This window comes from Periplaneta americana, chromosome 5, assembly GCF_040183065.1.
Source record: "Periplaneta americana isolate PAMFEO1 chromosome 5, P.americana_PAMFEO1_priV1, whole genome shotgun sequence".
Classification (NCBI taxonomy): Eukaryota; Metazoa; Arthropoda; class Insecta; order Blattodea; family Blattidae; genus Periplaneta; species Periplaneta americana.
This window is the reverse complement of record NC_091121.1, coordinates 16,847,132-16,874,339: the sequence shown is the minus strand read 5'-3', so window position 1 is coordinate 16,874,339 and position 27,208 is coordinate 16,847,132. Positions and strand designations below refer to the sequence as shown.

At 35.5% G+C, this 27,208-nt stretch overlaps 1 protein-coding gene across 1 annotated transcript in view; it reads right to left on the bottom strand.

The window, feature by feature from the left end:
• The window catches only part of LOC138700573 (serine/threonine-protein kinase MARK1-like), a 185,935-nt gene that overhangs the window by 148,975 nt on the left and 9,752 nt on the right, over positions 1 to 27,208 (bottom strand). The window contains exon 2 of the mRNA XM_069827155.1: positions 2,507 to 2,673. Within this exon, the coding sequence (XP_069683256.1) occupies positions 2,507 to 2,673 (167 nt within the window). The remainder of the gene's footprint in view (positions 1 to 2,506; positions 2,674 to 27,208) is intronic.

Here is a 27,208-nt window from a genome sequence, read left to right as displayed (position 1 = left end):
AGGTAGAATATTGGTCTTATCAAATAAAAACCTATGTTCACGCTTGATGAAATACTTGCTTATCGCAGGCATGTTCCGTTGTATAATCCAGCCGTGGCGAGAACGTGACTCGCGAGACATTGTGGCTCGCACTGATAGCTTTGCATTTCGCTTGCTTCTAATCTCCGCCAACTCCCACCCTCTCACTCACTGGAGTCAAACTCCGTTCCATTTGTATTTGTCTCTGACCTGCGAGTGGCATATGTCTGTCTCGAAACCATGTACGAAAGTTCCAAGTAGGATGGGAGGACGCATTTTTTTGCTGTCAATATGATGAGAATATTAAATGTATGATTTGTTCACAAGACAGTATTACGAAGAAAACGGTTGTATAACATAAAACGGCATTATACTACATGTTACTGATGAAACATTAAAAGGTTAAGTGTTATTGTTGTCATCATCATCATCATCATCGTCATCTCTGTACGTCGATCCTTTTTCAGCAGATGTACGAATAATGCGGTTAGCTCTTCAATTTGAACTCACTGATTTAATATGTGATGTCAAACGAAAGCTAGATGTAAGGACTTGACAAATGTTGAGCTTTCAAAGCTTTGCCAAAAAATAAATATCCGGAGCTTCGTTCTTTCGCTTGCTCTGTTGAAGCCATGTTCGCTACAACTTACTTTTGTGACAAATTATTTTCAACAATTAAAATAGTAAAAACCAAATTTAGATCACGACTGACAGACAAATACCTTCGTGATCAACTACGACTGGCAGTAAGTGACATAATTCCTGATTTTGGAACTCTGTCGCAGAGACATTCTGAAGACAGTTAATTTTAGGTTGTGATATTGTTCATTTATTGTTCATTTCTTTCTTCGTTACACGTACTAAACATCAGTTTGTAGCCTTGTAGAGTATAAAATTATATTTAAGTGCTTGACGTAAGGAAAATGAAAACCCGTTAATAAGTCAGACAGTTGCTTCACTTCCTCTTCGGGTGTCCGCCTCCCTCCATGCACGTTGCAGGTTACACAGTGGCTCGGCGCACGATTACATTTTCGCCACCGCTGATATAATCTAATGCATCGAGCACGTTATATCCTTCGTTTTTGAATACTAATACCTGTTTGGTCCCTTGTTCTTTTTACTTTATATTAATGACTTACCTAAACAGATTTTGCATACTAAATGTTCACTATATGCTGATGATGTTAAATTGTATAATGTCACTGACAAACAACAAGACGTTTTTGATCTACAGCATGATTTGGACAGACTATACAGATGGAGTATCGATAATTTTCTTCTGTTAAATCTTAATGAATGTTGCTTTATGACATATTCTAAAAATAAGACAGTTCCTCAAAATTCGTATGAAATTAATGGTGTGAAGTTACCTAGAGTAGAATCATTTAAGGATTTGGGTATTTATTTTACACACAACTTATGTTTTAAAATGCACTTAAATCACGTGGTAATTGATGCATATAGAAAATTAGGATTTATAATCAGAAATACAAAAGAATTAAAAAATATAAATACTATTGATACTCTCTATAAAACTATGGTTAGAAGTAAGCTAGAGTATGCGTCTGTAATATGGTCACCTCAGGTCCAGTCCCATCAGATGCAAGTAGAAAGGATACAGAAAAGATTTTTACGTTATTTATATTTTAAAAAACATCACGTATCGTCTTATGACAAGCAAATTTCATATAATCAGTTACTTTTTGAATTTAATTATAAAACTTTAAAATCTCGACGATTAATAAATAGCCAAATTTTACTCTATAAGATTGTTAATGGTATATTGAATAACTGCGATTTTCTTAAATTCTTTCGGTTCAATGTAAAAAGAACAGAATTACGTCATAGGCAACCTTTTGTTATTCCCATTCCTAGAACTGTTTTCTTCAAGAACTCTCCATTGTTTGTTATGTGTAATACTTACAACTCTCTGTCTTTAAACTGTGATTCTCAATTAGATTTCAGTTTAACAATTGAACAATTTCATACAATATAAAAAATCATTGTATTTCCTTAGATATTTAAATTATGAAGAAGTGTATTATAATGTTTTTACTCAAGTTTTAAAATAATTTTGCATCATTATATTGACATCTGGCACTATATTTACTGTAATATTATAATATTCTAGCATCTATTATTATTATGTATTTTCTTTCTTTTGTTTGTGTTGTTTGTTTTGTTGTTTTTTTTTCTCTCTTATTATGTATTTTGTGTATACATCTGTGTAAGCCACCTGTAATTGGAAGCCTGCTTCTGTTGGTGGTGAATTTAAAATAAAATAAAATATAAACTTCCTTATATTATAGCAGCATTTGGTAAGCTTCCCGGAATTTTTAGTCTTACGCTGTCTTTCACGTATTTTAGAAAATTACTATTCGTACACTAACCCACCAGTGCAAAGAGTAATTCTTTTCGATTGAACTACGTTAGGAACATGTTCTAGGCGAGTACGGTAAAATAATGCCATTGTATGCACAGTACTCACCGGTGGACGACGCCGCGGTTGTGCATATGCGCGAGGGCTGACACGAGCTGTCGCCCGTATCTCCGCGCGGTCCTCTCGTCCAGGCGACCGTTGCGCTGTTGCTTGATATGCGCGCAGAGGTCTCCGCCGGTCGCCAGTTCGGTCACCAGGTAGTACAGAGGTCCACACTGTAACATACGCAGCACATGACATTTTTCGATGCAAAATATTATTTTTGAGGTATATTTTCCACGAATGCATCAATAAACCAATAGGCCTAATGAAATTCTATTCACTTTAAAATATTATATCATATAAGATCATTAGAAATCGAAATTTCAAAGCATTATAAATACCAGGACATTCCACAAGAGTAATGACCAGGGGAAGAATTTCTATGTAAATACATATTTACTCATAAAGCTAATATCAATTATAGTTTGCATTGTCTTTATGTTTCACAATGTGTAGAGTTGAAAAATGCTACATTTATTTCCATACTAGCCGTACCCGTGCGCTCCGCTGCACCTGTTAGAAATAAATATAAAGTAATTAGTTACATAACTAAAATAGGACGTTTGATCCAGGGAACATTCGTGTTTGGTAGAAGGATAAATCGTTTAATATGTTACTTAATTTAAATTGTATTTAAATAATTAAAATGCGGTCATTTTGGTCCAGAGAGCAATCATTTGGTGCAATGACAATTCCTTTAACATGTTTCTTAATTGTTATTACATGCAACCATAGTTTATTGAAAATTGACATATCATTTAGTTTTAATGTGTATACTTTAATATTACTTGCTATATGTTACAGAAGTTACTGTAATAACATTGTAGAATTATGTCCATCTAGAGAAACTACACTTTCCAATGGTGAAATAATAATTAAACAATTAATTAGCTTCCGATATTACTTCATACAAACACAGAAACATTCTCTTAGGCTATGTTTCATAGCTTTCGATTGTTGTTGTCCAAGGCCCCTTATAAAGACGAAGTCACTTGTTTTTTAGTACAGCGCCTTAGATGGTGTTATTGTAATTTTAAAACTCATTTATCTCATTAAATATCAGTCCTATCAACATTTTGTATAGCTTAAAACTTATCAAAATTATTTTTGAAGAAACTTTTGTTATGTAATATTTTTCATGGAAATCAATAATAACGAGATATTTCAATTAATTTAATTCAGGCCCCCTTATAACCCCCCTTTTAAATAAAGTATTTTGAATGCCATATAGCCTAAAATCTAAGTTACGACGAACTTAATTTATATTCCAATTTCCATATAAATCGGTTCAGCCATTATCGTGTGAAAAGGTAACAAACATCCAGACAGACAGACATACAAACAAAAATTTCAAAAAAGCGATTTTCGGTTTCAGGATGGTTAATTATATATGTTAACACCAATTATTTTTGGAAAATCAAAAATTACCAGAAAATTTTTGGCTACAGATTTATTATTAGTATAGATTTCTCCATATTTCAGAGTTTAGTACATATTTTAATTAATTCACATATACAGGGTGGAACATAAGGTAGTACATTAATTATTGTAGGATGTGATTCCTTAAAATATAACGAACAAAAAAGTCTAATACCATTTTGCTCGTTTTTGCGAGGTTTCTGAAGAAATAATACTTTTATGCCGACATTTCGATCGCGAATTTTACGAATACTGTTTAAAATACGGTTTAATTTCTTGTACAACAACGAAGAAAAGTTTGTTATGTTCATGTTGCAGCAGTATTTTACTTAGAAAATTCACAGATAACGAATTAATCGATTGAAGAAACATTGGAAACACTGATTGTCGAGTCACGTACAGAAGGTCTAAAAATCTGGCATCGCTGTCGGGACGGCAGACAGTTTGCGTAGTACTCGCAACTGATCAGCTGTTGTGATGTTTACATTGCATTAGTGTGCTGGTGGACATACAGCGTATTTTAAACAGTATTCGTAAAATTCGCGATCGAAATGTCGGCATAAAAAACGTCGCAAAAACGAGCAAAATGGTATTATACCTTTTTGTACGTTACATTTTAAGGAATCACATCCTACAAATAATGTACTACCTAATGTTCCACCTGTGTTTTCCATATTTCTTATAGAAAATGTCTCTATTGAATTAAGCTTAACAATAAAATAAAATAAAATTCCATTAACTTTTAAAAATACTGTACATCTCAACAACAGAGTTTTAAACATTTTCAGTAATTCCTTTAAAATCAGAGTTATTTGAAAATTAAAAGTTCTCTCAACAATAGGAATGCAAGTTGAGAAACTGTAGTATTTTAATTTTGAAGTCTGTAACAGAAAACAGATGTGCAGCTCCACAGTTACATGCCAGTAGAATACACATTGGTTCAGTTCTGTTAATCATTCTATAAAGATGGTAAATATGCCAAAAGTACCACATTCAACCATAAGAAGTTACATTTCAGAATATTCAAAGATGTTGGTTTATCAACTGACAATAAAATATTATTTTGTAACTTGCGTCAGTGTGCAGTATCGCCCACACAAAAGTTCAACCAGTAAACATCAGGCTAAAAACAACGAAATTCCAAGCAGAGACAATTGCTTTTAACAGACCAACAACATTGAATGTAAGGTCCGAGTTCAACATCGACCTGTGCCGTTCTCTCATCTCTGCTGACATTCCTCTCTACAGACTGAAGAATGAGTGCTACAGGGAATTCCTTGAGAAATATACTCAACAAAGATAAGGTATGTTCGTTATTGTTTGTTTAGTTTGATTAAACTGTACTAATATTAAATTTAACGTAGGCCTAGATTGCCCTTAATTGAGTTCACGTTTAGAATTCTACGAACAGACTGGTATAAGACTTGCTGCTGAGGTACAACGTAAGAACGCAGACAGTGTACACTTGATGAGCAACCCTTAAGCGCAGTGATGCCAGATTTCCCTGAAGGTTCCGTCACACTGTAAATGCGTTTTTAATTAGTTAATTTTGTACGTTATTACACAAATGAAGCGTTTTCCGAAGAAATGACAAAGGGATATTTTTTCGGCTTGTTCTTCGCGTTGATATCTTACCACTCATACGTCTCAATACCCAATAGTTCTACCATAAATGGGAGTCAAACTTCAGACACAAATTATTTTTTTTCCGGCTAAACCGATATTCAAATGAAGATAAATATCACAGGTCCTTCAATAACTGTCTATTTTTTTTTAAGCTGTTGGGAATTGCTCAAAGAATATTTGTGCGAGATCGTGCGTATTTGCTTGGTTTCCGCACAAAACCAATCCGCGGAAAGTCTAAAATTCCACATTCAGTATTTCCAACCTAACACACATAACAATTTCCCTCTTCTTACCGCTTAAGTGACATATTGATTTTACTGCTTTAGGCTTTTAACATTTTATTTTTAGAGACGTTCAATATAGTAATAATTATAAATTGGAAACTTACCACTGCAATTTCACCTAAATTGCACTGTTAATTATTGTTTTTAAATATTTACAAAAATTAAGTAAACTCTACAACTCCACTAAAGTTACTGCATTCGTAATGCAAGTAACATTAAGGAAGCCGTGAAAAAATCAACAAGATTCCAGACTCATCATAGAGTGGGGAAAAAAAGACAGACGTATATCACGGCCTGCTGGAGTATAGTAAACACAGAAAACATTTTAAAGCAACAATGTTGAAGATAGATATTTTTGTTTTGCAAATTTGCCGTCATTGAACAGAAACCAAGATGGAGATTTCATTGCAACTAATTAGAAATTCCTCTTTCAGGTAGGTAATAAACGATCTTCGCACAAAATAATGTAGGATACACGAGCGGTATGTTTTCTTTCAATTCTCGGAAATTAAAAAAGCTCAACTACATTTCGCTTTTTCAAACTTTTCCTCGAGCATGAAAACTTCAACATACCGCTCTTGTAACGCATATTATTATTATTATCCATTTTTAGAATTTGTGTGAGGTATTTCAGCAAAAATCTATTAATTTTATGGTTGGGGGAATTTATGCTGTTAACGACCGGACGCATAGATAGATTCTTTTTATGGGTTTTTGGTAAAGCCTTAAGAATTGGTAAACTCGGGTTCTTAGCAATTATTTGTGTGCGTCTTTCTCATTTATGATGTCCGGAGCAGATCTTATGGCTGATTTTACTGATTTTTGAAGTTATTGACAGTTATTGAAGGACCTATGATATTTATCTTCATTTACTTGTTAACTTGTCGGACCAACATGCCTTTCAAATTTTCGGTATTCAAATATCAAAATGACATTTGGCTTTCGGTTACTTACAACCTAAAGATTCTGTTCTTAAAATTAATGCGTTATACTTCTTTCATTATGTATGTAAGTGAACGAAATGGATTGGGCAAAATTTATGTAAACTGTTCTATTTGAGAATCTTCTAGTAAGGTGTCTCATTATAAGGCAAGTTATAGGTATTTGTTTTCAGACTTTGAGGCACAAAAGTTAATGTGTTTAAATATACTGTCCACGTGGACTGACTAGGTCTATTTCTATTTCTCTCGGTTCCATATCCAACCAGCATGTATGATAGCCACGAATCGCTTCTGGCACAAGCTCTTATTGTCCCGTGCATAACCTCAACCACCGTCATCGACTGAGACCCATTTCCACATGACGCCCGGTCCCAAATCTCGCTGCAGGATCCACTAATTGATTGTGCCGGGACACTGGGCAGGGTTTCCCTTGGGAAATTTTTGTAACGCTCCATCGTGACAGTGCTGCGGTATTTGTATAGGAAATCATTATTTTGAGTGGCCGGCCGGTCCCTCTCTTTCAATCCGCGGAATGGAACATCAACGCTCGGCATTCGAGCCTGTGGCGGGGCGCTCCCATCAAGCCGATTACATCGCCACGCAGACAGCCTAGGCACGCAGGACACAAAAATTGTTGAAACTTAAAAATGTACTGAAATATTTCCTTCTATTAATCATCCTCAGTTTTCGCTTCTTCAGTTGGGCCAGATTTATACTTTTGATGGAGGGATGGATGAATGAACGAATGAATCAATGAACGAATGAATGAATCAATGAACGAATTAATGAACAAGTTAATGCAGTGAGTGAGTGAGCGAACGAATGAATGAACGACTGAATGAATTACAGAATAAGTAAATGAACGAATAAATAAATAAGTTAATTAATAAAGTAAAGTAATACTTTTCGCTGATGATCTGGCGCTACTAGCAACTTAAGAAGATGATTTACAAAAATCGCTTCATCATCATCATCATCATCATCATCATCGTCGTCGTCAAGGTTTAAGCCTCTAAAGCAGGGCTGGGCGCATTACGTTATTTTGTGAAATGAGCGCTGTGTGCTTTAAAGAGCGGTTCTTCCGAGCGCTGTGACGTAAGCATACTGTACGTCATTCAGTGTCGGTGCAGTGGTGACTCTGCAGTATGATGACGAACTTTGAAGGCGGAGCTTTCGCTCTTACACTAAAGCGGCTTTTAATGTATCATGGTAGGAGAAGTTTTTGTTCGTAGAGAACAGTGGATTAGCAAAGTGTTTAATTTAGCATAAAACACTCCAACTGATTAAGAAGTTCAATATCCAACGACATTATTCTTTACAACATGCTACTGAATATGACAAATATGTTGGTAATGAACGCCATAAATTAATACAACTTAAAGAAAATGTTTCTCAGGTATATTATATTAAAGTATCTATTTGATATTTATATCGCATTATAAGTTATTATACATTTAGTAATATATAATTTTACATTATACAAGCATTATGTTATATCATACTATAGTATATTACAGTTGACGATATATTACATTATATTATATTATATTATATTATATTATATTATATTATATTAATCCTTTCCAGGAAAGTAAAAGTTATTCTTTACAAAACATTAGTGAGACCAGTTTTGACATATGCGGCAGAAACGTGGTCAATCTCCAAAAATGATGAAAAAAGACTGGAGATTTTCGAAAGAAAGATTCTGCGAACGATCTATGGCCCAACATTTGAGGAAGGTCTTTGGAGGAGGAGATGCAACTATGAATTATATAGACTTTTAGGAGAGCCAAATATAATCAATACAGTTAAAACTAGCAGATTGAGGTGGGCAGGACATGTAATACGCATGGACCCAAGTGAACCTTGCAAAAAAATTGTAATAACAAATCCGGGAGGTCAGAGAAGACGAGGTCGACCGCACTTGCGATGGATTGATGGAGTGGAAGAGGATGCCAGAAAGTTGGGGTGCAAGAATTGGAAGGCTGCTACACAAGATAGAGACGGATGGCGACAATTACTAAGGGAGGCCCAGGCCCACCAAGGGCTGTAGCGCCAATGATGATGATGATGATATTAATCCTTTATTACATATGTTTATATTATTAATAGCCTACAATTAGGGTATGTAATTGTTAAAGCACTGTGCTTATGAGTTATGTAAATAAGCCTAATGATTTGTGTGTGCATAAAGCGGTTTATTTCATTAAATTATTAAGAGTGTTATAAAGTCTGTAATGTACAATGGATTGATGTAATATCCTCATGAACTATTACGTACTGACAGACTGAATGAGTAGAACAACCGTGGCTCTTGTTATATTAATGCAGGGAAGGTAGCTGTAATGCGAGTCCGCCACTGCATGAGCGTTCTTCTTTGGCTTGCCTTGCGGAGAGAGAACAGTTCTGGCCGACTAAATGGAGCCGCTCTCATGCAAGGCCCTGCTCTAAAGGCTTGTTCCGATCTCATGAATTAAACATTTCTTGAGTCCATCTTTTCTTTGGTCTGCCAATGTTTCTTTTGCCTGTTGGTCTGTAATCTAATAGCAGTTTTGGAATGCGGTATTCTTCCATTCTTTCCACATGTTCCCTCCACTTAGTTCTATATTGGTGTATCTTCTCTGTTAGTTTAAAGATGCCTAATTCCTTTCTTATGTCAACATTTCTCCTTTTGTCTAACAAAGTGTAGCCAGCTATACTCCTTAGGAATCGCATTTCGGCGGCCTCTATTTTTCTCTCTTCACTTTTCCTTAATGTCCAACATCCCGAGCCGTAAAGGAACATGGGCACTGCCATTACTTTATAAAATTTTAATTTAGTTTCCTTCCTAGTTTGTTTGAGGTTTCTTTATATTGTTACGCATATATAGTTCAATTTATTAATCTTTTTCATTACATCATCATTTTTACGTATGATACACTGCAGCCTAAATAATTAAAATTGTTTACTTGTTCTATCATTTTTTCCTTCTAAAATTATTTTAGCCCTGATTGTATTGGCCCCTTGAAATGCTAGAACTTTTGTTTTGGCTGTGGAGATGTTTAATGCATACTATCTACTTAGAGTATTTAATTGGTATATGACTTTTTGTAAATTATCCTCTGAGCTACAGATTAGAACTTGCCCATCTGCAAATAAAATTGTGTCTAAAAACCTATTCTTAATTTTAAAATGTGTCTCTAAATGTATCTGCCATTCTTCTATGACATTGTCAATATATATATTGAAAAGCAGTGGTGAGAGAGGACAACCCTGTCTCACTCCTTTGTTAATTGTTGCTATTTTATCCTCATTCTTTGTCCTTGTTTCTATCATTATTTTATTGTCTACATATAAACTTCTTACTATTGTTATTAAATGTTTCGGTATACATTTTTGCTTCTTAGTCTCCATTATAATGTCTTGGAAATTTCACGTCATGAAACAAAAATTATTGAATTTTCTGGCAAAGACTCAATTCAAAGTAAAATATGTTTAGGAAACAAAATTATGGAAAGGGTGAATAAATTCAATTACTTGGGGTACAACCTATATTTTCAAGCTGAAGAGAATATCTCCCAGAAAATCAACAAATACATTAACCTATGAGCATAATCAATAGTGTTTTCAAGCCTGCAATTGTTCAGAAATATACCCGTTTACGCCTGTATAATATTCTCTCTCATGGAAGTGAGGCATGGATCTTAATAGCTCATGATATTAGCAGAATCACAGCACGTGAGATCAGATCCATGAGGAGGACTGCAGGATACACTAAATTCGACCACAAGCGGCAGGACAAATATACAGTCTCAGCCAAAAGTTTAGGAACCCTAGTTCATCGCTTTAGCATTCTCTAATTAAAGGTTTGTATAAATTTTAACAAAAATTTTAAAATTGTTAAGAGTGAGTGATATAAAACTGAAGATTAAAAAATAAATAGAGATAATAAAATTACGTTCATCACTTTTTAATCCACTAAATATAAATTTTCTTTATTTTTTTAACAATTACTTCGATTAACATTACTATAATTGTCTGATTATTAGAATTACAAGTACCTAAACTTGTTTTCATTTTGTTGTTATTATTATTATTATTATTATTATTAATTATTATTACACTGTTCCCGTATTTCTGCCATTTTTATATTTGCTTTTGTTCTAATATTGGTTGAGTGAAAGAAAAGCCTTTATGGCCTTAACTCTGCCAGTAGAAATAAATAAATAAATAAATAAATAAATAAATAAATAAATAAATAAATAAACAAATAAATAAATAAATAAATAAATAAATAAATAAATAAAATATGAGCACTTCCCAAAGAATTTTGTTTCGTGGAAGTTAACCACAAATTGATATCTCAATATCGACTTATTTTAAAGCGAAGAGTTTTAGTCCCAGGTGAAAAATGAATTAAACGTTATGAAAATTCCAACATCTTATATGAATTTGTCGTCTTCGGAATATATTAATGCAATCAAGATGTCCTGCAACCTTACTGCAGTGCGCTCCGTTCCTGGCAGAGCTTTCAGCACGACCCGTTGCCGTCAACCTGGCTGCAACGAGACAGAAACTCTTGGCCACGTGTTGGGCTTTTGTCGGAAAGGAGAGTTATTGCGTAACAACAGGCATCATAGAGTCCGTGGAGCTATCGCCTGTCTTCTTCGGAACAAGGGTTGGGAAGTTCATGAAGAGGTGCACTGCATTTCTGAAGACGTCTCTCACAGAAGAGCGGATATAATAGCAATAAACAGGCAACAACAAAAGGCTATTATCATAGATCCAACTATACGCATGGAGAGAGATCTAAACCAAGCTCAACAGGTTGATCAGGAAAAGAGGGCCATTTATGAACCTTGTATTCCCTTCCTTAGTGCCAAGTATAACATCCCTCTCTTCAATTGGTCAGTGACAGGTTTATTTTTTGGTGCTCAGAGTTCTTTACCAAAATTTACACATATTTTTTTAAAACAATAATCAATATCATCTTTTGAAATTCAAAAAATCATCTCGCAAATTCTTAAAGATTCCCTGCAGATTATACAGTTTCATTTATACCACTCAGAAGGCCTTAATTAAGGATATGCTAATTTTAAATAAAATCTTTCATTTTTAAGTATAATTTTACGATTTTATTTTATAATTGATAATCAATGGTGCTTAATTATTACATTTTATTTTTATAACAATATTCATATTTAATTGATTATATTTGTTTGCTATTAATTTCCGGATCCTTGTGGTCATCCTTAATTAATGCCGGACGAGTTATTTCTCTCTCTCTCTCTCTCTCTCTCTCTCTCTCTTAGCAACGGTAATTACATCACTATTTTTACGTCACTTGCTTAACAACAGATCAGACTCTAGCACTGACATTGCCCTTGCTATAGGGAAGGACTTATTTCTTGCATTGTGTTTCTTATTCTCTTATCACAGATCCATACTAACTAAACACAGTAATTCCGTAACAACTTTTCCACATTTTGGCGCTTATTATCTGTACTCCAGATCGCCATCGCTACAGCTAAGGAGGAGCAGTAAGCCTACGTTTAGTTTACGTTCCTCGACCTAGAAGAACCTTGCTGACAATGGCAGAAGTCAACACCCCTGATTGGAGGCTACGTCTCACGGGAAAATTCCGACAACTAAACCAGCTGTAACATAACTACTAAATGACACGTGCATACTAATGGCCAAAATACGGTTTCTTGGTATGACAAGTATCCGGCAAGGGGACAGCGTTCCTTCTCGGAGGCTTTCATTAGCATGGGCCTACTACGCTTGTCAAGCAATTGGCGATGTAAGAGGAAGGATGTGCCACTCTGACTTGGTCATTACAACAAGAATAAAAAGATTGTGATTCTGTAAAAAAAAAAAAAACTATTCAAGATTTTTAAGAAATAATAGTTTTCAGTATAATTATATTTTCTATCACGTAGATAATGAGTAATGGTTCCCAGGATGAAGCTGTGGGAGGCTATATAAAATATCTGATAATAAAACATCATCTATTACAGATAGTTATCGAAATGTACAGTAGTGGCAAAAAAAAAACTGGACCGACCCTTGTAGCTGATTTCAGAGTCACAGATTCAAATTTTGCTAGTCACAAAACACACCCATCTTGTATAATTAATTGTAACAATAAAATTTATTGCATTTGTTCGATTCTTACCGTTTTTTTCCTTCAGTGCCTCAAGCTTACAGACGAAAAACCTTTGAGAGTTTTATTTTCATCTGGCGTCAATATTACATTTCTACCTCTATTCGGCAAAGATAACTGCGTATTTTTACATTAAATAACAGTACATACCTCTGGCTTCACTATCCATATTGAAATTACCACAGTTTGACGCAATACACAGCACAGGATTCTTTTGTATCAGCTACAAGGGTCGGTCCGGGGTTTTTTTTGCCACTACTGTACAAAGATAATACTGTATATAGTCGCGACGCTGTTATTCCCGGCGTGACTCCTCCTCTTTGCATAAGTCTTAGGAAGTCAAGGCTCTATAAAGTCTAGGTAGGTAGTATCGTTCGCCATTTTTGTTCTTTCGTTGCCGAGCTACCAGACGAGGGATCTATTTGCCACAACGTTAAGCATTATCATGTCGTAGCTCCTGTGATCATAAATCAAACGCACTGTAATTCAGCAAATAATTGAGCGGCAAATAACGTCTTCGTGTGCTTTCTGCGAACGCCAACGAAAGAGCGAAAATGGCAGGCGATTATATTAAGTATTTATCGAGCCTTAAGAAATGAATAACGTCTTCCTCAGCGAATCACAAGACGCACACGTTTAAATGAAGCCGACATGCAACGTGATTGGCTGCCGGAAATTAGAGCGACGGGACTATAGTTGTGACAGTCCAGAGCTTTGTATATCTTGGATCACTAGTTAATAGTAACAATGATATCTCAGAGGAAATAAGTAGAAGAATACAAAGCGCCAATAGGTGTTATTATGGGCTGCAAAAACAAGTTAAATCAAGATTGCTATCTCGTGGCACAAAATGTAGACTATATAAGACCCTAATAAAACCAGTGTTGACCTATGCATCAGAGAAATGGCCTCTTAGCGAAAGGGATAAATTTAGATTGGCCGCATTCGAAAGGAAGATATTGCGAAGGATTTTTGGACCTGTAAGGGATGGTGAAACTTGGAGAATAAGATATAACAACGAATTATACCAGCTTTATGAGTCTCCCGATATAATAACATCCATTAAGATTGCTCGTCTGAGATGGGCAGGGCATGTTAAGAGAATGGATGAATGTGAAATACCTAGGAAGGTGATGGAATATGGGATTGCTGGAGGAAGAAGAGTTGGAAGGCCAAAGCTGGATGGACTGTGTTATGGATGACATTAAGAGGCTTGGAGTGAAGAACTGGTGGACGGTGGCTAAAGATCGAGACCGATGGAGAAGAATTCTTAAGGAAGCCGAGGCCCGATCCGGGCTGTAGCGCTATGGATGATGATGATGACTATAGTTGTACACACTGACGCCAGTTTACAGTTTGGAAGGTTGGGGTAATGTCGTTAGAGCGACAGACATGTAGACGAAGCGAACACAAGAATTATGAAAACGTTATAATCTTTGTGACTCGTTGGCATTGAGGACGGTCAGTAGAAAATCACAATAATCAAAATGGAAAAGTGTTCCCGAATTTTGGATACGTTTCATCTTTGTTACACCATAACGTAAACTTGCCCATTCTCACGACATAACAAGCAATTAGAAGATAAGCAAGAAATAAAGTCAGTTATGAGGCTCCACATAAACAACTCCGCCTTTCAGCATATGTGTGCAGATGAGTTGTTTGTTTCTGTTTATGGATTTTAAAGTACACATAGACGCTCAGCTGGGGAGCCGCACCACGTTGAGCGCTGCAATAAATCAGACCTTCCTGTGCGGCGGTTGCGCAACGACGAATTTCTGGGCTGCAGCTACCCGCGACTGTAAAATGCTGTGGATGAGGTGAGATGAACAAACTACACATGCATTGTGCACAGTTCGCCTTGTACTAGAATTAATTACGACAAATAGACCTTTTAACAGGGCTTGCAAGATGGGGAAAACATCGAATCCTACTTGAATCAGAGGCCAACAGAGTGATGAGATGTTGCTCATTTATTATGAGTGGAGTCCTGCCTTTGGTTACCCGAAGCCTCCGAGCAACGCGCAACAGCACAGCCTACGCACTTGAGGTCCGATGTTCAGCGAACCATGTCAGAGCAAAACAAAGCTGGACGGTCGGAAATGAATGTTCCAATATAAGAATTTGGTACCGAACACTGCATTAGAAAAAAATAAAAGATTTTTTTTATCAGAAAGAAGCAGATATTTTTCTTTTGAAACACTTAAAATGTTTACAGTCACTCGTTGTAAAGTATAGAGGCTCGTAAAGAAATTAGCCAATATAAATAATTTTGTCTTTATTATGATTTATTGTAATTTCCACCATTTAACCATTTATTTATGTACTAGCCGTACCCGTGCTCTCCGCTGCACCCGTTAGAAATAAATATAAAGTAATTACATAATTAAAATAGGACATTTGATCCAAGGAACATTCGTGTTTGATATAAGGATAAATCGTTTATTATGTTACTTAATTTAAATTGTATTTGCATAATTAAAATGCGATCATTTTGATCCAGAGACCACTCATTTGGTCATAAAAATTATTTTAAGAAATAGAGGAAACGAATGTACAGAATAGCCTATCAACTTTTCTGTGCATAAGAAGCTATTTTAATCTTACCTGTCCTCGATTCACTCAGAAGTTACTGTAATAACATTATAGCATTATGTCCATCTAGAGAAACTACACTTTCCAATGGTGAATTAATAACACTAGCCTGCGAATTTCAACTTTGTGTTTGTTGCCTAAACTAAGTAATGTGATTTTATATAATGTCGATGTGCTGAATCCGAATTTTCAATCCCTTTGCTTCTATCACGTCAGGTTTGTTTGCAAATCACTTTAAATGTATTTTATAAATACGTGAATTTCATCACAAACTTTTTCATTTCACTTTTTTATTTCAAATTCAAAAACAATATTTAAAAGACACAACTTGCTGAAATTATGTGTATGGTTGTTCATACATGTCACTAGAGTATTTTTGCTTTGTTTTGTTTTCTTTACTTCACTATTGGATGTATAAATTAGCACAATGTATCACACAAAAAATTACACCACTTGCTTCTTAGTTGAGAGAGTTCTCCTGTTCCTCTTTCTTTTATGTTTTCTTCAGGTATTTCACGCTTTAACATCCAACAATAATCACCAAGGATACTGATGCTCCCGCGTCCCTGGTACCTTCTTTCGAACTCCTGAAGATCCTTGTGAAATCGTTCATCTTACTCTTAGCTGAAAAATCCTAGATTTTCGGCGAAATAATCTAGCTGAGAAAACAGAAAATTTTGATACTCATGTTACAACCAAATTCCTTGTATGCTTCAAGCATGTTAGCCACAATGTTTCGGTAATTAGGATCCTTGTTGCCAAGAAATTTTAAAACAACTTCACAAAACAACATCCATGCTGATTTATCCTTTTCATACATACTGTTTCTAAATGCTGCACCAGACATGTTTTCTTATGCCAGGACCATTAAATATATATCTTCTTTCAGTTTGCTTCAAATAGTAGTGGAAATTTCTCACATATATACTTAAAACAGCCTCCTTCCTTATTTAAAGCTTTTACAAGCTGTTTCATTAAGCCAAGCTTGATGTGGAGAGATGGCAGCACAACTTTAGAAGAACTCACAAGGCTTTGGCGCACAACATTCTTACAACTGACTTCCAAATTTTGTCGAGGTGGCCAGTCTTTCATAGTCCAGTGATCAACTCGTGCCCTACTATCCCACAGGCAAAGAATGCATGGAAATTTGGTAAAATCAGATTGTTGACCCAGAACTTTGAAATCATCACAAACTTGCCAGTTGTGTTCCTATAGTCCAGTCTTAATAACAGCAGTTGCAAATTTGTGTATGATTTTTTGAGGATCACTGAATAGGCAACAGGCATTGTAGCAAAAATGTTTCCCTTATGAAGGAGGAAATCCTTTAAACTTCGCTTGGAAGCATCAATGAACAGTCTCCGTTCACTTAGGTTATAGTTTGGAAATCCAAGTTTTAGCATAAATTCTTTCACATTACTGCAATATACAAGATTATCATCTTCGGAGAAAAAGTATTTAAAACCTATTTCACGTTGTCAGTACCAATAGAATGACGTTTGTGTAAGATTTTCTGGTCGCACAGGGATTGGTACATTAGGCACAAGTAAAATTGCTGACAACTGAATACACGATTTGATGTTTATATTTAGAATCGTACCCCTTCACATCACACGAACAGAAGTAGCAGTCATTACTATGGTTCGACTGCTCTCTCCAAACCATAGGTACTCCAAAAGATAGCAACGGTCTTCTCCAATTGATCAAATGACGAAGCTCTTCAGTGCATACTCTACATACTTTGTGTGGTGCCCAAGCTTTACTTTGGTCTCCAAGTTTGATTCCAAAATAGGCATGGTATGACTTTTTCACAAAATGTGTAAATTACACCTCTGCTTAGGCAATGTGTATATCCTACATAAGTTATATAACAAAAGTGGTCTGGATTATTTAGACATCCCCGATGCAACATGGTAAATACTTTCTTACTGAGCTAAAAACTTTCAACATTCTACTCCACAATAAAGCTTCAAACTGGTTTCGTTTCGTTTCCAGATGAAACGCAGACTAATGAAATGTGACAGAAACTAGACGAGTTGAGTTCAGTCTCTCACCAAGGAGTGGCTGACATTTCTATCTTCCACAAATAAAAATAATGACAAGGCTGCACGTTATTTCGCCCTAACTTCCCTATGTGCTTGCACCCCCTATCTGCTAAGAAGCATCCAGTGTCCTTGGTTTTCAATATAAACACCTTAAAAATATGTTGAATACATTTGGTTTTCATATCCTAACATACCAAACCTACATATGTTAAAGTATTACAGTTTAAATAATTACGCTATAAATTGTCGTAATATATTATAAGAAAATTAAAATAACAAAAAAATGGTACGTGATAGGAACTTTTTGGCTTTGAATTTGATTTCAGCATGCTAAAAATATCCTAAAAACATTAAAACTTTGGAGGCAGGAATTTCATCGCAGACTAGTGTAATTAATTATACAAATCGGTTAATTTAGCTTCCGATATTACTTCATACAAACACAGAAACATTATCTTTAGGCTATGTTTCATAGCTTTCGATTGTTGCTGTCCAAGATCCCTTATAGACGAAGTTATTTATTTTTTAATTCATTACACGGTCTTACATGGCAGTTATTTTAATTTTAAAACTCATTTATCTCATTAAATATCAGTCCTATCAAAATATTTCAAGGAATAAAACTTATCGCAAATTATTTTTAAAGAAACTTTTGTGATGTAACATTTTTCACAAAAATCAATAATAAGCGAGATATTTCGATTTATTTAATTCAGGCCCCCTTATAACCCCCCTTTTAAATAATGTATTTTGAATGCCATATAGCCTAAAATCTAAGTTACAACGAACTTAATTTATATTCCAATTTTCATCGAAATCCGTTCAGCCATTATCGCGTGAAAAGGTAACAAACATACAGACACACAGACAGACAGACATACAAACAAAAATTAAAAAAAAAAAAAGCGATTTTCGGTTTCAGGGTGGTTAATTATATATGTTAGGACCAATTATTTTTGGAAAATCGAAAATTCCAGAAAAATTTCGGCTACAGATTTATTATTAGTATAGATTTATTAATAGATGTGTACATAGGCTGTGTCCAGTCACAACATTCACGTGTAAAACAAGTAGGCATATTCATAATTAATATCTGTAATCTGGCATTAGAGACGGTACAACGTACAAACATTTCTAAATGAGTTCAGCAAGCTCAGCAGAACAAGACCTCAATGCAAACGAATGGAAATAGTGGACATCAGATGGGAGAAATTCCGAAGCGGGTGAAGGAACTAAGATGTAAATCGAGGCTGACTAGAAGTAGAGTAACGCAAGTAGGAGATAGTTCAGGGAGCAGTGATGAAGGAAGAGGGGAAAACAAGGTGAAAAGACAGTATGACTTAAGAAAATGGTGTGGAGAGGAAATAAATCGTGAGAGAAGAAAACTAAGACCTAAAAAGTAGCAATGTGGAAAAGGGAGTAGTGAAAAGTGCAAATAATTAGAGATGTAGAGTGAGGGGGGTTACAGTATTTTTGGTATAATGATGGGTTAGGGGTAAAGTAGAGGAAGAATTGATGACAGACAAGAAAAGACTGGTGGAAGAATTGCAATTATAAATTAAAAATAAGTAATGTCCCAATTGACTTGTAAGAGAGGCGTGTAAAACGGGGAGACGGCACTGTATACTAATAATCTGAAGTGTCACTTCACCAAAAGGTATATTGCTTGAAGATAAATATATACATTCATTAATTCATTCATTCATTTCTAAATGAACAGAAGTTGAAACATCAGAGTGGAAATATATTATATATGTTTCAATATTAATTCATTTTTAATTTTGAATATTCAAATTTCAATCCTTTCAATAAATTATCATATTATTTACTTCTAAACTCATTTCGCTTTGATAAAATATATCTATTTATTTTAAAAAGTGCAATTTAAATAATTATTTCAATCTCTGTAAATAGGCGAAAAATAATAAGCATTGGCTTTTACTTTTTGGGTGAAAATACATTGTGAAACAAAAAATAGGCCTATCTATAATGTTGATGAGTTTTACTTATTGTGAGAGTAATCATCTGTTGTCCATAAGATGGCTTTAAATAAATATTTTGCTTGTTATTAAAATAAATACATATGACAGTATATTTTGTACGTGTGTAGAATTCTCAGATGTAAACAAACGAAACGGAACGGACAGACGAATCAGAGCCCTCCTTTGCAAGCGAAGCTAGTATAATCCATGTGCATCTAACTTGTACTCAAAGTAACCAAACGCAGGAATCTAATTATGAGTTGTGAATACGGGGGCAACAGAAGGTCGTAGAGTCGGAGCGAATAACGACAAGTTAAGGGCCCTACCATTGGATAAAAAAAAATGTTAAAACTGGTGCCTGCAAACCTTCTATCTCTCAATATCAATAAAACAAACGTTAGGCTATACCAATTTCTTTAAATAAGACAATTTTTTCCAAGAGAAAATAATTTCAAAATGACTTTACATACTTATCTGAAACTATTTCTTACTTAGGCCTATGTCCTAAAATTCTTAATCACCATTTGGCGAAGTGTCAGAGTAAAGACAATTGTTTGTTTGTATGTATGTACTTACTTATTTACTGGCTTTTAAAGAACTCGCAGGTTCATTGCCACCCTCACATAAGCCCGCCATTGGTCCCTATCCTGAGCAAGATTAATCCAGTCCCTACTATCATATCCCACCTCCCTCAAATCCATTTTAATATTATCTTCCCATCTACGTCTGGGCCTCCCTAAAGGTCTTTTCCCCTCCGACCTCCCAACTAACACTCTATATGCATTTCTGGATTCGCTCATACGTGCTACATGCCCTGCCCATCTCAAACGTCTGGATTTAATGTTCCTAATAATGTCAGGTGAAGAATACAATGCGTGCAGTTCTGCGTTGTGTAACTTTCTTCATTCTCCTGTAACTTCATCCCTCTTAGCCCCAAATATTTTCCTAAGCAACTTATTGTCAAACACCCTTAATCTCTGTTCCTCTCTCAGAGTGAGAGTCCAAGTTTCACAACAATACAGAACGACCGGTAATATAACTGTTTTATAAATTCTAACTTTCACATTTTTTGACAGCAGACTAGATGACAAAAGCTTCTCAACCGAATAATAACAGGCATTTCCCATATTTATTCTGTGTTTAATTTCCTCCCGAGTCCCATTTATATTTGTTACTGTTCCTCCAAGATATTTGAATTTTTCCACCGCTTCGAAGGATAAATTTCCGATTTTTATAGTTCCATTTCGTACAATATTCTGGTCACGACACATAATCATATACTTAGTCTTTTCGGGATTTACTTCCAACCCTATCGCTTTACTTGCTTCAAGTAGAATTTGTATGTATGTATGTGTATATATAATGTTTGATTAGTCAAATATATTACTAGTCAAAGGTGTATGCAATGGAGGGGGAAAGGAACTGGGCACCCTACTCCATTATCTCCTTGCTTAGTTGCCTCATGACTGATGCTTTACTGGTGTCACATGTGAGGTTCCAAACTGTCTTCGGACATTTGACTAAACAACAATTAATCTTATTTTGTAATATACAATGTTTATATTTTTTATATTATCGTAATGTATATATTTACTTCTGCCATTTCACGATCACTCCCGACCATAAGCTCTGACTTCTCTCTTGTGAGTGAACTAATTTATGCAGTAAGTTCAACATGGAGTATTTCAAACGCACTGTTGCAATATACAAAATCATCTTTATAATCAAATCAATCAGATATCATGAATTCCGAATGAGTTTGGAAGCTTCTCTTCTAAGATCTGATCCTATTAATAGTCCCGAAACTTCGGTTAATTCACATTTCAATTATACCGCTCTCATAACATCTTTTTCACAATCCTATTAATGAGAATTTATAATTTCGGAAATTTGCCTTGTGAGATTAACGTGAAAACAGTTCTAAAATGTCGAACAATGAGGGGTTCAAAACCGGAGTGGACAAAGTCCTTCTGGAATAATTTTGAGAAATTGAGTCTTAACGTTCCTGGCTCATGCTTAGCAATCTTCACCTTCCATAGGAAATGCTGCCCTCTGTGGAGTAACAAATGAGTTAGGGACATGGTTTGTTATAGCTATGAATAAGTCTTAGTTTTCTTCATCCTAGATTGTATTAGTCCACAAATTGACCACTGGTGAACTTGGTCCACTCTGGTTGTGACCCTCATATATATATGAAGCACGCTCCTATCACAAAACCTACATAATGTCTCTCACAATCGACTCAACTTGGAATCATGAATTTCATGTAAGTTTAGAATACTATCTTCTGACAAGTGAACCCGCAAATAGTCCCAAAAAATGTCGGAAAATATGCATATGGAAGAGATTGCTTTACTCACTTACTGGCTTTTAAGGAACCCGGAGATTCATTGCCGCCCTCACATAAGCCCGCCATTGGTTCCTATCCTGAGCAAGATTAATCCAGTCTCTACCATCATATCCCACCTCCCTCAAATCCACCTTAATATTATCTTCCCATCTACGTCTCGGCCTCCCTAAAGGTCTTTTTCCCTCCTGCCTCCCAACTAACACTCTATATGCATTTCTGGATTCGCCCATACCAACTACATTCCCTGCCCATCTCAAACGTCTGGATTTAATGTTCCTAATTATGTCAGGCGAAGAATACAATGCGTGCAGTTCTGTGTTGTGTAAATTTCTCCATTCTCCTGTAACTTCATCCCTCTTAGTCCCAAATATTTTCCTAAGCACCTTATTCTCAAACACCTTTAACCTGTGTTCCTCTCTCAAAGTGAGAGTCCGAGTTTCACAACCATACAGAACGACCGGTAATATAACTGTTTCATAAATTCTAACTTTCAGAGTTTTTGACAGCAGACTGGATGATAAAAGCTTCTCAACCGAATAGTAACAGGCATTTCCCATATTTATTCTGTGTTTAATTTCCTCCCGAGTATCATTTATATTTGTTACTGTTGCTCCAAGATATTTTAACTTCTCCACCTCTTCGAAAGATAAATTTCCAATTTTTATATTTCCATTTCGTACAATATTCTCGTCACGAGACATAATCATATACTTTGTCTTTTCGGGATTTACTTCCAAACCTATCTCTTTACTTGCTTCCAGTAAAATTCCCGTGTTTTCCCTAATCGTTTGTGGATTTTCTCCTAACATATTCATATCACCCGCATAGACAAGCAGCTGATGTAACCCGTTCAATTCCAAACCCTCTCTGTTATCATGAACTTTCGTAATGGCATACTCTAGAGCAAAGTTAAAACGTAAAGATGATAGTGCATCTCCTAGCTTTAGCCCGCAGTGAATTGGAAATGCATCTGACAGAAACTGACCTATACGAACTCTGCTGTACGTTTCACTGAGACACATTTTAATTAATCGAACTAGTTACCGAATTCAATAAGAATATCATAGCCTATAAAAACAGATTGCTTTAATGTACAAAATAGTCTTCACAATCCAATCACTGTGAAAGCCTCACTTTCATACACTGCTCTGGGATGTCGTCTCCTGTGCTGCAGGTCTTGGGCCGAGTCCATTAATTATGGCCGTTTCGCTGACCCTGTTTTCGGAAGCCTCACACGACGACGCAACCGCCTCCCCGCGGAATATGAGCTCAGGCGTGCATACAGAGAAAACAAATGATCGCAGATCGCAGCATAGAGGTTGTGCGAGGGGAATAAAATAAATTACGATCTTATAGGGAAAGGAAGGAAGAGCGCTGTGCAAGCACGACGAGCGGGCGCCAGGCACGACCGACTACAGCGTGCGTCACAACGCATGTCCTCAGAACGCAGGCTGCGTAAAAACTACGTGCTATGACAACGCGAATCGAGCGCAAGTCCTGATTGGCACGCAAGCGCCTAACTCCATGAATAGAGGCCGGTGGCTGAGAACGTTGTTGGGATACTGTAGGCCAGTGATGTCAAAGCAAGCGCATTTTTCTGACCTTGACGTCGTGCGCGGGCAGCAAGCGCTAAGTATGGAAAGAGGAAGGGTTGTGTATATGAATAAGCAACCTGTTGGATTAAGAAAACAGTGGTGCACAAATTTCAAACGGAACGTGAAATTTTATGTCGTTATTTTTATGTGGCTTTTTTTCTGTTTAATATTATCTATATTGTCTGTAAAACAAAAGTACTAACACTGATTTCTTAATATTGCACTTGTGTTTTAAATCTTAATAACATAATAGAGAGTTAAGAAGGAATATTCACTTAAATTCCATAGTAGTATAATATTATACTGTATTAAGTGGATGAAACATAACATTCATAAAGAAAGTGATATTCCAAAGAAAGAGATTGAGTGGAATTTATATTTATGGTATCTTTAGCCTTACAAAAGTAATCAATAAACTAATTAAAACAATATTACAGTACAAAGCAAAGTTACCTAGGTACTGTATCTGTTTTAAGTGTAACTAATATTACATAACAAAACTCTTATCGCATTATGCTTTTAAGGTGATATTTGTGAGCAACTTCCTATCATCAGAATATTAAATTATTTTCTCGAAATCTGCTGAAGCTATAGAGATGACATTTTTACAACACATGGTCACGTATCTTTTGCTTATGATGTAACAGTAGTTGCTTTGTTAATTCATTTCCTTACAAACGATTTCCAAGCGAATATTTTCAAAATGTTCAATACACTATCTTCGGTAATACGTATATACGGTATATTATATTTACGAAAACATTCTGTAAGGCTACTAAATAAATAGGCCTATACCTGAAAATTTCACTATTCTATACGATAAGTTGAGAAAATATTTCTTTTGAATAAAAAAATCAAACTTGTGAAAAATGAGCATTAAAATTAAAACTTACATTCTTATAATGCACTTATATTTCTCAGGCAAATCTAAAAATTAACATGGATACAGTTTTAATAAGTTCTCTTCCCTTTATCTATTGAATCAGTGCTGGCCATCCCTCAATATAGCTCGACCAAGCGGCATAAACCACCTCTTTCGTCTGTCTCTTTCCTTTCCGTTGTAAAGCGCTCAAGCTCTCCTAGGCTCTAAAGCGCGCGCATGCTCCTGTGGGCATCAACTGACATGCCTGCTGTAGGTAGGCACTCCTGAGTTTACTTTAAGGGGAGATATAGATCCAAATTGACCAAAAAAACATATTTTCTAAAAATATTATGGTGTTGGGATTCTCTTATTCAGAAAAAAAAAAATTGAAGTTTTAAAACTCTGTCTCTAGAGATTTGTTACATATAATGTAGAGCAAATGTGTAGAAAATTTCCGAACCATACCTTTAATAGATAAGAAAATGTTACTTATATTTTGTGATATCAGATTAGGTTAGGTCGGTTCATAATTACGCTCCCTGATATGGTAAGGTACTGTAATTAAGTATCATAATAGAATCAAGTCTCCAGTCTGTTGTCAAAAAATCTGAAAGTTAGAATTTATAAAATAGTTATATTACCGGTTGTTCTTTATGGTTGTGAAACTTGGACTCTCACTTTGAGAGAGGAACATAGGTTAAGGGTGTCTGAGAATAAGATGCTTAGGAAAATATTTGGGACTAAGAGGGATGAAGTTACAGGAGAATGGAGAAAGTCACACAACATAGAACTGCACGCATTGTATTCTTCACCTGACGTAATTAGGAATATTAAATCCAGACGTTTGAGATGGGCAGGGCATGTAGCACGTATGAGCGAATCCAGAAATGCATATAAAGTGTTAATTGGAAAAAAGACCTTTGGGGAGGCCGAGACGTAGATGGGAAGATAATATTAGAATGGATTTGAGGGAGCTGGGATATGATGATAGTGACTGGATTGGTCTTGCTCAGGATAGAGACCTATGGCGGGCTTATGTGAGGGCTGCATTGAACCTCCGGGTTCCTTAAAAGCCAGTAAGTAAGTAATAGAGTCAGTCATTGTAAATACCTGTACCAAATTTCATGTGGAGAGCTAAAAATTGTGGGATCAGCGATTAATGACATACTGTATAACAGTGCATTTGAGATTATGTATTCCCTTAATAATTTTAAAAAGCCCGTACACACGTACAACTTGTAACAGAAATTACTGCAAAACACTTAATTGCCTTGTACACATCCTGAAACAATAAAGACTGCTCCAATTCCTTGAGCCAATTGAGTCGTTTTCTGTCAGTGTTTGCGGAGGCACCCTTAGGAAGTGATCCATCATATTTCTGAAGCAGTCTTACTTCATGAATAGCGGCCGTGAACTTGTTAGCCATTGTCAACATATCATCCCTTTCAATTTCCAACGATAAAAGCTTCCAGAGGCAGTCGCAAAATTAACTGTCTCGTGTCAAAAAGACATCGACAATGACACATTTCTGCCATTGATATTCTATTTTCGTGCTAAATTATCTGCTTCAATATACAACACTAAAAATGAAACTTAGGATATCGACGGGTGGGGGGGGGGGGCTACGAAAAAGTAGCCCCGCTCCGCTGTACCGCGGGAAAGCACTCATTGTTGGGCTCCATTTGACTCATTCCATTTAGATTAACTATAAACCAATAAAAAAACAATTAAGACTTACTTTTTTTAAAATAGGTTTATTTTAGGACGTTTTATCAACTACTATGATCATCTAGCTTCTGAGTGAAATGAAGGTGATTATGCCAGCGAAATAAGTCCAGGGTCCAGCACCGAAAGTTACCCAGGATTTGCTCTTAATGGGTTCAGAGAAAACACCGGAGAAAACCTCAACCAGGTAACTTGTCCCAGCCAAGATATGAACCCGGACCCGGTCAGACGTGCTAAACGTTACTACACAGCGGTGGACTTCAGGCGTTCTCCAGAATAAGAACTTAACTACAAAATCTTGAATTTGAGCTATAGAGCATCACAAATTTTTAGATTTGTATGTATGTATGTATGTATGTATGTATGTATGTATGTATGTATGTATGTATGTATGTATGTATGTATGTATGTATGTATTTATTCACACTGCAAATGGGTAATTACCCGGTGGCAGTGGTAACTAATTACACTCAATAATTACAATAATAATAAAATACAATCATAATATTAATAACTAGCCGTACCCGTGCGCTCCGCTGCAAATGTTAGAAATAAATATAAAGTAATTACATAATTAAAATAGGACGTTTGATCCAGGGAACAGCTTTTACAACAGCGCAAGATAATCTGCTTCGCTCATTGCCCAATTTTTTTTGCATTGCATTTATTGCAAATATATTTGATGTATTTTAACACGATTCAATTGAGCATAGTTAAAATTTGAATTATAAAATAATGGATTGCTAAGCTAACGTACTATTACTGCATACTAAATCAATACACTCTCGTTGTTCGTTAATTCTCTGAGATTGAAATAAGTGTACATAAATATTATTTTAAGAAATACAGAAAACGAATGTACAAAATAGCCTATCAAATTTTCTGTGCATAAGAAGCTATTTTAATCTTACCTGTCCTCAATTCACTCAGAAGTTACTGTAATAACATTATAGCATTATGTCCATCTAGAGAAACTACACTTTTCAATGGTGAAATAATAATTAATTATACAAATCGGTTAATTTAGCTTCTGATATTACTTCATACAAACACAGAAACATTGTCTGTAGGCTATGTTTAATAGCTTTCGATTGTTGCTGTCCAAGGCCCCTTATAGACGAAGTCATTTGTTTTTTAATTCATTA